The sequence below is a fragment of the Lathyrus oleraceus genome, chromosome 4 (genome assembly GCF_024323335.1).
Source record: "Lathyrus oleraceus cultivar Zhongwan6 chromosome 4, CAAS_Psat_ZW6_1.0, whole genome shotgun sequence".
NCBI lineage: Eukaryota > Viridiplantae > Streptophyta > Magnoliopsida > Fabales > Fabaceae > Lathyrus > Lathyrus oleraceus.
Window position 1 is genome coordinate 65,860,577 of NC_066582.1, and position 13,176 is coordinate 65,873,752.

The 13,176-nt window shown below is 35.5% G+C and overlaps 1 protein-coding gene across 2 annotated transcripts in view; it reads right to left on the reverse strand.

Annotated features, from left to right (window-relative positions):
• The window catches only part of LOC127073397 (40S ribosomal protein S15a-1), a 52,470-nt gene continuing 39,294 nt past the window's right edge, over positions 1 to 13,176 (reverse strand). Inside the window, exons 1-4 of one of the 2 annotated variants that reach the window (XM_051014550.1) lie at positions 1,673 to 1,834; positions 1,358 to 1,495; positions 1,100 to 1,260; positions 1 to 295 (exon numbers count right to left, since the gene is read on the reverse strand). In XM_051014550.1, the coding sequence (XP_050870507.1) occupies positions 197 to 295; positions 1,100 to 1,260; positions 1,358 to 1,490 (393 nt within the window). In that variant the 5' untranslated portion in view covers positions 1,491 to 1,495; positions 1,673 to 1,834 and the 3' untranslated portion in view covers positions 1 to 196. Of the gene's footprint in view, positions 296 to 1,099; positions 1,261 to 1,357; positions 1,496 to 1,672; positions 1,835 to 13,176 lie in introns of those variants that run through there. The other variant, XM_051014551.1, reaches the window with a different exon arrangement.

A 13,176-nucleotide genomic window follows, 5' to 3' on the forward strand; every position in this document is an offset into this window, starting at 1 on the left:
TTATAATAAAATTCTATACCATTCAAAACAAGTATGCCATTCATTCCGGTACAATCAAAAATTTATAGAAGAAATCAGATAAATTATACTGAACTAGGTTTCACAAAATTAAATTAAATCACATCACAAAAACAGCTCCTTCAATTACTAGGGAACTAGGATCCTCCATTACATCAAGTTGAAATCACAAAAATTCTCAGTAGAAGAAACCAAGGACCTTACCACCAACATTCTTCCTCCTAGCCTCTTCGTGATCCATAATGCCAGCAGAAGTGGTTAAAACAATGTAACCAAACTGCATATTTTAGAATTACCAAAACTTGAGATAACAGAAGAAACTATAAACAAGACAATAGACCATACATCTGAATTAAATTGAAAATACCAACTGATTTCAATTGAAAAGACCGGCAACAAATCGACACTAGAAACAACCAATTCTAGAGATGCATCACTAAACCAAAGACAGAAGATAAAAGACCATACATGTTCAAATGAAAATACAGTTCACAAAGTCAAGAATTCCACACTAAGCCCACATACAAACAATTGTTGAAATGCGTCACAAAACCCACACATACAGCCAAGAATTGGATCTAAAGTACAAACAAATAACACTTCTGAGAACATTTTTTCATTCCAAACAGACCAAATAGTACAAATTTAAGATTTAAAACAACCCACGGCATAAGAATTAATAACTACACAAAAGAAACATGCCAAGCAACAACTGTAACTTATAACCCACACGTGATCCTAAAAATGATCCTCCAAAACTGGGATTTGTTAAGGACTAAAGTGGTATACTTAATTCCAAAGAGACCAAACAGTACCAATTAAAAGCCACAGAATAAGAGGAAACCATACAAAAGAAAAATGTCATCTTATTAAAGGAAGGATCATAATTTCAAACTAATTAACTTAACTAAACATAATGATGGTACCATACCTCAGGATAATAATTAAACAAGCTCTTAAAAACTCATACGAATGTGCAATAGCTATACATAGTGTTGGAAGTATATGCACTAGAAGTAGATCACGCATGTATAGTCGCTCAAGTGTGTGAATGAGGAAAAAAACTAGGGTAACAAATTACCTGTCTAGAAGGGAGAAGTCTAGCAGTCCAACCTTCAATCTCCTTGACACCAACATCAAAACGAGGACTAATAACCCCACATTTGTTCAACCTACCATTCAATTCAACAACAATCTTTCCAGCTCGGTGATCATCAACATACTCAAATTCTCCAATATATCCTATAAATCATCAACAATAAAAAAAATCAAATCAAAAACCCTAAAAATATTTTATCAACTAGCATTCAACCAAAAAAACATGATTTTTGAGAAATACCATGCTTCTGCATAACAATAAGGAACTTGATGATAACTTTGGATGATGGCCTTATCATGACTTGGCGCTTTCCTCTTTTCTCAGCATTGTACATACTCTTAAGAGCATCGTTCAACACACTGACTCTCACCATGGTTACTGAGATTCACAAGTTTCAATTAAAATCAATTGAGATTCACAAGTTTCGATTAAAATCAATTGCAGATAAATAGTGCTCAAATGGAAGAGTTTGGAGATGAGATTCACAAGTTTCGATTAAAATCAATTGCAGATAAATAGTGCTCAAATGAAAGAGTTTGCAAAGATCGATCTTACCGACAAAGAAGAGAAGGGTGGCTGAAACACCGTCGCCGTCGATTCACACTCAGAAATCGTAAAGAGTTAAAATGAAAATGGCGGCTCAATTTATAAATGAAGTTGAGACAAATTTAGGGTTCTGATGATTTTCCAATTTTGGGCCTTTCTTAATGGACCGGTTATGGGCCTTTTTAATGGGCCGGTTATGGGCCTTTCTCTGGTTCCTGAATAAAAAAGGAGCTCATTTATTTCATTCCTTAAAAGAAATTAATTTTTTTTTAAAACAGCCTTTTTTTTTTTTTTAATAAATTGCTTCGAAGAAGCATCTCACGAACCACACCAGACATTAAGGGTAGGTTTGAAATGCATTTTAAAAACTCTTTTTTAGTTTTTAAAAGTTTAAAATTTAAAAACTTGTTTGAATATAATATTTTGCAAAGTATTTTTAAAAACTCTTTTCTATTTTTCAGTTTTTAAAACAAAAAAGCGAAACAGTTTAATTGTGTTTTGCTTCTTACTTTTTAATTTTTAGTATTATAAAATTTGAAGAAAAAACATAAAAATTTATAATTTTCATTAATAGCATTAATGTAATTTTAATAATTTTTATATTTTAAAAATAAAATAGAAAAACGTATTTGAAAGAGTATGTTATTTTTTTTATTTATGCTCTTTTTATGTATAAGTAACATTTTCAAACATGTTTATTTATTTTACTTAATTTTTTTTGTGTTTCTTAATTATTTTCACTATATAATTTTTTTTTTCTATTAAACGTGGAATCCCATTTTTTACTTGTTTTTTTCTTATTATTACAAACCAGTGTTATGTGATTTAAAAAATTAAAAATTGATTTAACCCAATTATTTGTATTCGACCAAATATCAATTAATTTTCTTAAGTTTGTAACATTTTATACAATAAAATAGATTTTAAAAGTAAATGACAAAATATGTGTTTTTATTCTCTTCTTAAAATACTATTAAAAGATTAGATTATCAAACAAGTTTTTTTATTTTTATATTTTCAAAACAGTTTTTAAAAATTAGTTTATAAAACAAATTTTTTGTTAATTTTCTTCTTAAAATTAGTTTTTTAAAATAGATTTAAAAAACAAATTTTAAGAACTAAAATTAAAAAATGTTTCAAACAGACCCTAATTTTTTACTTTGATTTAAAAATGCTCCGATGAATTTGACAATATATTATAACTATACTATCATTTTCTTTCTTTCTTTAGGTTTAATTACAATTTTAGTCCCCATATTTTGTCTTTTTTGGATTTTGATCCCCATTTTTAATACTACGTTTTGGTCCTTTTTTAAGTTTTGTGATGAATTTTAGTTCCTTCTATAATTTAAGACTTATTTTTAATGATATGGCGCTCAGTTTGCTGATGTGTCAATGTCATATCATTTTCATTAATAATAATTATGACACGTCATTTTTAAATTTTTAATAATATTATTATTATTTTTAAAAAATATTTAAATTAAATTACATTACAAAAAATAATTTTATTAAAATTAATAAAATTGATTTTGAATTATCATAAATAAAATTGAATTAAATTACTAAGAATTAAGTAAAAACATGAAAAAGAACCCAGAAACATAATTCATTCCTTGAAAATCCAGTAACAAAATCATCACATTTCATCCTTCAAAATAGTTTTAAAAACTAGAGATCATATCAACAACAAACATCATAAATTCAAAATATCAAAAATCAGTAACAAAAGCAACATCAACAAATTCATAACAAAAAAATCAGTAACAACATTATGTTTCATCACAAATTCATAAAATACCCAGTAACAATAACATCATCGCTTCAAATGTATAGTTCTTCCCCAAGATGAAAAAAACATGTTGTTCTTGTCTCTACTTCAAAACATTTGTATGGATCTATGTTTTTTCTAAAAACAAAAATACATTATTCCTTTCTATCTGCTTTGGATCTAAGAACAACCTCCGCAACAACAACTCGCCACTGTATTCGACGGTAGTCAAGAGATTCACTACAATGATAACGACGGTTGTTGTGCGGCTGGACAGGTTCCGGAAGCGGTGATAAGCCTTCGAAAATGGATGGTTTTTGAAGATAAAGATTGAGTTTATGAAGCTTAAAGCATGTATGAATCTCTCATGATATGCGGTGAGTAACATCGATGAGTCCAAAATAAAATTGTTTTGTTGGAAGAGAATAGGAGTCATGATATTGGTAATAGGGGTCAAATTTCTCGTTCATTCTGATAGGGAGAGGGAGAACATGATTTTCCCTAGCATGCTCCTCCATTAGTATCTCTTGATGAGTTGGCATATTGTATCATATAAGGATGTGACATCCTGAAGAACCATCAGATGTAACCATCTACATAGTTACAGTCGCTAAGAATTATGAACATGGTGAGCCCTATACTCCATAGCAGAATGGAACTGCAGAAAGGGAGAATATAACCATCATGAACATGGTGAGAAGTATGTTTAAAGTCAAGCATATATCCAAAGAATTATGGGGAAAAGCTATGTCGACAACAACATATATTTTTAACAGATGCCCGACGAAGAAGCTAGAAGTAGTTACGCCAGAAGAATGTTGGTTTGGTGTCAAGCCTAGCTTAAGTCATCTGAGGGTATTTGAATCTATAACACATAGACATGTGTCAGATCAGTTGAGAAGAGAACTTGATGACAAGTTAAATCAGATGATCCTAATAGGATATCATTCGACTAGAGGTTACAAATTGTTCGACCTAGTGAACAAGCAAGTAGTGATCAACAAGGATGTGATCATAAATGAGATTAAGGAATGGGATTGGACTGAAAGTGTAAATAAGGATTCAGTGAAAAACTTATGTGAAGAACCAGCAAGTGAGGTCGAAAGAGAAGTTCGACATGAAGAAGTCAGAGGTCAAGCAAGCACAAGTTGATCTCAAAGAACAAGACACATGCATGCAAGGTTGAAAGAATGTGTGATTACATCAGATGATGTGGTCGATGATGAAGGTGAGCTGGTACATTATGTTTTTTATGCAAATGTCAAATCAGTTAATGTAGCTGAGACATTGAAGGATTCGAAGTGGGTGAAAGTGAGGAACTGAAGTCCATCAAAGACAACAACACCTGGTCACTTGTTGAATTGCCTCAAGGTAAGAAGGCAATTGATGTGAAGTGGGTATATAAGGTGAAGTTGAATCCCAAAGGTGAGGTAACTCGACACAAGGCAAGACTTGTGGCGAAAGGATTTCTTTAGAAAGAAGGAATTGACTTCGACAAAGTTTTTACATCTGTTGCTAGGATCAAAATAATCAAGTTGGTTGTTGGTCTAGCAAACATGAACAACTGGCACACATGTCATATGGATGTAAAATGTGCATTCCTGAATGACCCCTTAGATGAAGAAGTGTGTATTGCACAACTAGTTGAGTTTGTGAAACATGGCGAAGAAAGCAAGGTATACAGGTTATATAAAGTCATGTATGGACTCAACCAAGCTCCAAGAGCTTGGAATAAGAAAATAGATAGTTTCCTAAGGGAGAATGAATTTGTGAAGTGCATAACTAAGCATGAAGTATATGTTATAAGAAGTAATAGTGAATTGTTTATATTATGTCTCTATGTCGATGACCTGTTACTAACATGAAGTTGCAAGAAGGAGATGGAAGATTTCAAACATGACCTAAGTGAGGAGTTTGAAACGTCATACTTAGGAAATTTATCATATTTCCTTGGCATTGAATTCTACAAGAGTGGTAGAGGTTTGATGATGCACTAAAGAAGATATGCAAGCGAAATACTCAAGAGATTTGAGATGTAATATTGCAACCCAACTTCGACTCCAGCTAAGCCCAAATTATAACTGTCGAAAGACACGGATGAAGATGATGTATATCCAACGTAGTACATAAGACTCATTGGATCACTTTGACACCTTTGTCACACAAGGTATGATATAACATACATTGCAGGTATTGTGAGTAGATTCATGTAGAAGCCAAAGGTATCACACCTAGCAACGACGAAGAGGATACTAAGGTATCTTAGAGGAATTCTCAACTATGGCATTTTGTTTCCTGCAACTGGTGAAGGAAAAGAATGCAAACTAGTGTGATACTCCGACTCAAGTTGGTGTAGTGATGTTGAGGATAGAAGATCCACAACTAGATATGTGTTTATGCTAGATGGTGCATTAGTTGCTTGGAGTTAGAGAAAGGAACCCGTAGTGGCACTATCGTCGTATGAATCAGAGTACATAGATGTTTCTCTTTGTACATGTCAAGCAACATGGATGATGAATCTGGTCGAAGAGATTATAGGAAAGAATCATGGAGCAATTACCATGAAGATCAACAACACGGCTGCTTTCAATTCTAGCGAAGAATCTGATAGCACATGGACAAAGCAAGAACATCGAAATGAGGTTCCACTATCTTGGAAAGTAGGTAGCAGAAGCGAAGTTGAACTTGGAACACTATAGAACTGAGAATCAGATTGTAGATATCATGACGAAAGGAGTGCAAGTTGAAGTGTTTAAGAAGTTAAGATATATGATGAATGTAGATAGCTTAGACACAATGAATTAGGTGGTGTGTTTAATTGTAATTCCTTGTGTTGAAGCAGGTAGTATTCGACAAAAACAAGGATGTGTCAAAACATGTAGTGTGCGTCGAGTTGTATTGTCGAAGTGTTGAAGGGTCGAAGCAGGTTGATTGACACATGATTTTGACTTAGACCAAAATAGGTATTTTGGGTCTTTGTAATTTTTGGATTTTAGCTTAGGGAGAAATTTAGCTCAAATATATATAGAGGGAGTAACCTATATTTTTATAACAATCTTATAATCACCTGCAATTGCAAAATTAACGAGATTTCCCATAGGCTGTGTGGGCAGAAAGTGACTCTGCAGAAATCATCTTCTTCCGCTATTTCCGTCAAACCCTAATCTTCTTTCTTATTCAATTTTATTTTCTTGTTTTCATCATCATTGTGCAACGATTTAATCTTGCAACCAAGGTTGGTTGATTCACTCGAGTGAAGAGTGAAGAACAAGTGGAACTTCGATCAGTTGATTTAATCTTATTCATCAAGATTGACTAGAAATTACTCAAAGTTTTTTTGTTTAATTCCAACAACAACATAAATTTTAAAATAATTAAAAATAAAAAAAATAATATACTAACAATATAAATATATCTATCTATCTATCTATCTATCTATCTATCTATATATATATATATATATATATATATATATATATATATATATATATAATCAGCGTGTCATCTTGACATTTTCATATGACAATATTAATTTAAAAAAAAAATTATAAGATAATAAACCAAAATTCATCTATATAATATAATACGGATAATGCTAACTTGTGCCCTAGGGCACAAGTTAAGAAACCTACAAATAAAAAATTCGTATTGAAATAAACAATATAATCATAAATTATAAATTTGTATTTAATTCATCACATAATTATTTTTATTATATTTATCTCTTAACTTGTGTCCTCATGCACAAGTTAACATTATCCATATAATATTGGGTTAAATGATATTAACTTAACTCAATAACAAGTTATCTTATTGAAAACAAGGTCCCAAATTAGAGACAATACACACAAACAGTCTTGCCCAAAACTGAAATTACATAGGAGATATACAAACACAGAGGGAGGGTTGGGTTCGATAGCCTTAGGAACTCTCCTTTTCCAAATTCATGTGCAGTTTCTTTCCCTTTTATTCTTACACATCACCGATGAGAAACTAGACATAATTAATTACAAAATACTCATATATTCAATTTTACCTTTTCCTTTTATATAATTTGAAATAAGAGGTCTAATAGATCTCTCACTTGAGATATTTATTAAACCAATCCAATAAGATTTGATGGGCCTCTTCTGCAGCCTTCACAGCTTCTGGACCTTCAGTGTTATACCTCAAAGTCCAACCATGCGAGACATTAGGAAATATTTTCACAAAACTATCCACCTTCACAAACAAAAGGATCCCACGAGCAAAGTACCCTTATATTTTCCGTATAACCAAGTGCCATCAATTTGAATAATAGGTTTGCAGAACGCGAAACCTTTGATGCACGGGTCAAATGCCCAAAAGAGATAGTGAAAGATTCTATTACCTATAGCACAGGTTCCGTCTGGCATCATCGCTGACAATGTCTCCATAATTGCCACAGTTCTTAGGACATATATTTTTAGTGCCCATAAAAATCGTGACAATTCCTTGTATGAATCCTCCTAGTTGCCGAAAACTTGTTCAACAACCTTTGTCCTCGCAATCCAGGCTTTCTTATAAGATTGAGTAAAATTATATGTTGTTCTGATATGAGATATAATTATACTCACCTTCACTGATGGGTCTTTATTAACCAACGACAGAATGTCTTGACATATCAATGTTGCGCTTAGTTTACGGTGATCTTGTTCAACGTTAGTTGCAATGCAACTGTGAGGTGGGTCTATTGAAGCGATCTCCCAAGAGTCGTTTTTCTTCTTGTAAGACGCAGCCAAACGAAACTTACAAAGCATGTTACGACATTCAATAACATACCTTCTAGAATCAGTGCGTTTCACTGTAAAATCAGCAGAGTTGTTCATGTGGAATTTTTTGATAGCCAGAACACATTCTTCTTTGGTACGAAACATGTCTCCCACCTTTAATTCGCCTTCAGATCTCGGATACGGATTATAGAAAACACTATTGGATGTTTCATCGTCGTGCAGATCCATATTTGTCATATGTTGAGGCGGGTTGTAGACATGACTAGGAGGTATTGGTGGTGGTTGATCATCATCTTCATAGTCGTTGTTCAGCATGTGATCAACCTGTATCTCGGTCTCCTCTTCTGCTTCATCAACGACGTCTACTTCTGCTTCTGCTTCTGGGTTGACGTTATCTGACCATTGTGGATCAAATTCACCAGATTCATCCTGACTGGTTAGTTGAGACTGTTGAGATGGTATACATGGTGGAAGAGTAATGTACAACTCAATACAGTTGCAGCTTGAATGTTCATGACTAACAAACATGTATTCAACATCTTCATCGTCTCGTACCTTAAGGGGGAAATACTTGCATTGACTATTCTCAAAAAATATTGGATTTTGATATGTGATCTTTGACACAATACCCGATACTATACAGGATTATATTCTTTTTTTTCAAATGCAAGAAGGTTGCATTTCTCTTGATCGTGAGTCTAATGGTATCGGTGTTTCGAAAACAAAAACCATATAGCTCAGACTCGTATGTTTCACCGTTGAAGTGAACGTTGACACTGTATAATGATGAAGATGACATTGTGCAGATGAAAACTATTTTCTTATTGCAGATGAATGTGAGTGAAGTGTCTTGGATGTTGATAGTAAGACACTTAAATAGAGGAGTGAAGTGTCGCACATGCTAGCTAGTTCGAAGTGACGTGTCGCACATGCAAGCTACTCCGAAGTGACGTGTCTCACATGCAAGCTGTCTGTCATACGGTGAACTGACTTTATGTGTTTTTGCTTTGGAAAGCAAATGTCGCGGTTAGCAAGAGTCGCCACCGACTTTTCTTTTATCCAATAAGGAAAGGTGGAAAAGAACAGGAAAGACCTTAGTTAGATTTTGGGTTCGGGAGGTACATTATACAAAGGGAAGGTGTTAGCACCCTTTGTATCCATGGTTATCCATGGGCTCTTAATTGCTGGATCACTTATGTTTGTCTGAAAAAAGTGTTTGTGAATTGCTTAAAAATGTTTTGAAAAGAGAGTTTAACTTTGTAATGATTCTTGTACGAATGTATACAAAGTATTGATCTCGTTTGATTTTGAAAACGGTTTAGAAAAATATAACTTGGTAATGATTCTAGTATGAATGTAGACCAAGTGGTGATTTTCTAGTAGATATTTTGCAAAGTGTGAGGTATGAAAAGTATGTTGAATTGTGATTCAGCATTTAAGAGTTATACCTACCCAAGGTCTTTATGGGCATTTCCTATCCTTATGAGGGTAAAACTGTCCTTACTATTGAGAAGTAAGTAGTCTTGTCCTTTTGGATTTAAGGGTCATCGTAGGGTCATCGATTGGTCATTGAAGGCAACGGTTGTAAGGATACCTTAGCATTCGAAAGGACCATCATCATTTAACCGTAGGCTACACCGAAGGGTCATCGAGGGACAAAATCATATATTCGAAGGCAACATCCGAGGGGCTAGGATTTATTTTAGAGGGACATGATGATTTAATCGAAGGGTCTTGGCTAAGTGTATCCCCACATTCGCGGGACATGACCATAATACCGTAATACCGTAAAGCAACAAAGAGAGGTCCAAGATCACGTATTCATAGGCCGTATTTTACAATCAATTAGGTAATTAGGAGGAATCCCCACATTAAAATTAATACATTAAGATCAATTAAGCAATTTAGGGTGGATCTTTGCCATAAAATTAATATATTAAAATCAGTTGAGTAATTCAGGGTGAATCTCCACAAGGGTATCCCACAAATAAAGTGGAATACCTAACAAGTAATCTTTTCTTGGGATATGTGAACCTTTACAAAACTCAACAAAACATGTTAGAACACCAAATCAGGGTGTAATCGAGGATTACACCAAAAAAAAAGATCGCAACAGTAAATAGGGTCGGGTAAATGATGCATGGCTATGATAAAACATGAGTGAAAAATCAGAACAGAAAAGTCAGCTACTGTCACGTTCGCTCCTGCCTCGCCTAGCGAAGGCTTAGCGAATACTCGCTGCATGCTCGCTTAGCGATGTGCTAGCGAGCGGCTGCGGATTCTGGTTTTGATATCAGCACAATTTCAACCAATTTTATGCCTTATGGCTTTCATTACAGCAATTATATGGTTAATCATTTAAGGTATTCAGGTACATACCAAAATTCACATGCCAAACTTAAGATATTTTCAGAAATTTAATCATAATGCCATATGCAAATTAAGAACATAAGGCAGTAATAGCAATGTAAACCTGTTTGCAATTGAATGACGACTTTTAATCGGCAAATCGGATTGAATTGGGCAGAGGTAAACCTTGATGCCGCCGAGTTCCTTCAGGGTTTGCCTCCCGTGAGTGTTAGGGTTTGCTTGCTAGGGTTCTTCTTTTTCCGTTTTCGTTCCCCTTTTTCGTAACTGAAGTGTCGGTATTTATAGTGATTGTGGTGACCTAATGGGCTCAGAATGAAGCCCAAAAATTCTGATATGTAGCGAAGGGTTCGCTAGGCGAGCGTGTAGCGAAGGGTTCGCTAGGCGAAGGAGTTGTTCGCCTAGCGAGCAGGCCAGTTTGGGCCATTTTCTGGATTGGGTCTGTTGTGAGCTGGGCTTTTGTTCCTTTAAGGTCAGTGCCTTGCAGAATAAGTTGGAGTGCTTCGAGAAATGTTTTGCAAGATTAATGGGCAAATTTTGGGGTATGACAGCTGCCCCTGTTCAATATTCTTGAACCGAGAGAGTTAGGATGACCAGTATGCCATTCGTGGTCTGGAGGTGGAAGATTATTGAACACTAGAATGCCCCAAAAATTTGCACTTGTCAATTAGTCTTGATGGAGATGGGCTTAAAGATGCCATCCAGGAAGTTTGATGAGGAGAGCTTCAGCTTATGTCGTACGTTAGACGATATCTGAAGACATGGGTGTCATACCGGGTCATTCGCTAGACCGTATCGTGAGTCCTCCCTTGTCGACTTCGCTGGGGAATCAGAGTGTGTTATACGCTGCTGGGGATAAGGGATCAGAATAGATCATACGCTAGACCCTATCAGAATAGCAGAGTGAGGTGTTCATTAGGCGGATGACTTCGCTGGGGATGAAAAATCAGAATGGATCGTACGCTAGATCGTATCTAAGTTGCGGACTGAGCCATTCGTTAGGCTGTATCTGACGAAGGTAGAATCAGAATGGATCGTACGCTAGATCGTATCTGAGTTGAAGATCCAAATGGGTCGTACGTTAGGCCGTATTGGAGTTGCAGAATGAGTTGTCCATCAGGCTGCATCTGGGGATGACAGGATAGTCGTACGCTAGACCACGTTCCAGAATGTACCGTACGCCAGGTAGTATCTGAGTTGCAGGATGAGTCGTTCATTAGGCTGTATCTGACGAAGAAAGTAGTCGTACGCTAGACTACACCCCGGGATGCATCGTACGCTGGGCAGCATCTGAGGATTTGAAGGTCCGACTGGGTCGTACATTGGACCGTGTTGGAGTAGTTGAAGGTCAGAATGGATCATACGTTAGATCGTATCTGAGTCGAAGGAGTCATATGTTGAGCTGAATCAGAATGAATCGTACGCCAGGTTGTCATCTGATAGTGTTTGCAATGAATATCTGGGGTGGGCTTAAAGATGCCACCATTGGGTGGATATCAGAGTGCTTGCCAGAGTGGATTGTATCTGAGAGATGTAGTTGAATCTTGAATGTAATTGATAAAGATGTCCGTCTGAATGGATCTTTGTTTTGGCTGTATCAGGAGGATAATTGACCTGAAAAATAAAGTTAGCTTCATGCTATGTCGTGATGCATGAGATGTTTTATGCTTACGAAAATGAATGCAAATAATGTATGGGTGCGTATGCTGTGAAATGATGTGATGAATGAATTATGCGTTTGAAAAGTTTTTTCTTCTCTTTTTTTTTTTTTTTTTTTTTTGCGACTCCCTGGAGAAAGTAAATCCCCATCTTCTGGTTGGAGATACTTGTATTGATGACCCTTTCTTGGCTGGGGATACTTGATTTCCGTCTGATGGTAGAAATATTTAACAGAAGCCTGGCTGGGGGTGGATGAGATGATCAGCCTGTCTGGTGATTCTGACCTCTCCTGGGAAATAGCTGGTTTTGCCGGGGAATAATGCCAATTCCTTCTGGGGAATAACAGACTTGCCGGGGGAACAGAATTGGTAGCGGATTCATTGGAAGCATGGTTAGACCTTCTCCTCGATCCTGAAGTCTCTTGTAATTGCTATTTCCGTTTTGTGCATGTATTTTGATAAACATCGACCATATTCAAATGCATATATCAGTTCAAATTAAATCAATGGACGTTTACGCAAACAAAACAGAAAAAGTAAAACAAAAGCATCTTTTTGGAAATAAGATTGTATTGAGTTTGAAAGAGGGCCTATAAACAGGCAATTTGTGTACAAAGAGACATAAATCCTAGTAAGAGGAAATTGTCGAGAACATAAAGAAAAAGCTATGAAGGAAAAGTCCTATCGATTTTAATTCTGCTACTGTCATTATGTCTTCAAGCATCTCATCTCCTGCTGTCGGATAGAAGTGATTGGCTTGTTCAGTCTCTTGAACTTGGATGAAGCTGTCTGAGAACAGGACATAGTCATACGCTTTTAATCCCTAATTTTTGCCTGGACCGCCTTTTCAGGTTTTCAGTCCACCCGGATACCCCTTTTTGCCCAAGCCGCCTTTTCAGGTTTTCGACTCGTCGGGTGTACATTTTTATATGTTTATCCCTAATTTTTGCCTAGGTACATCGACCT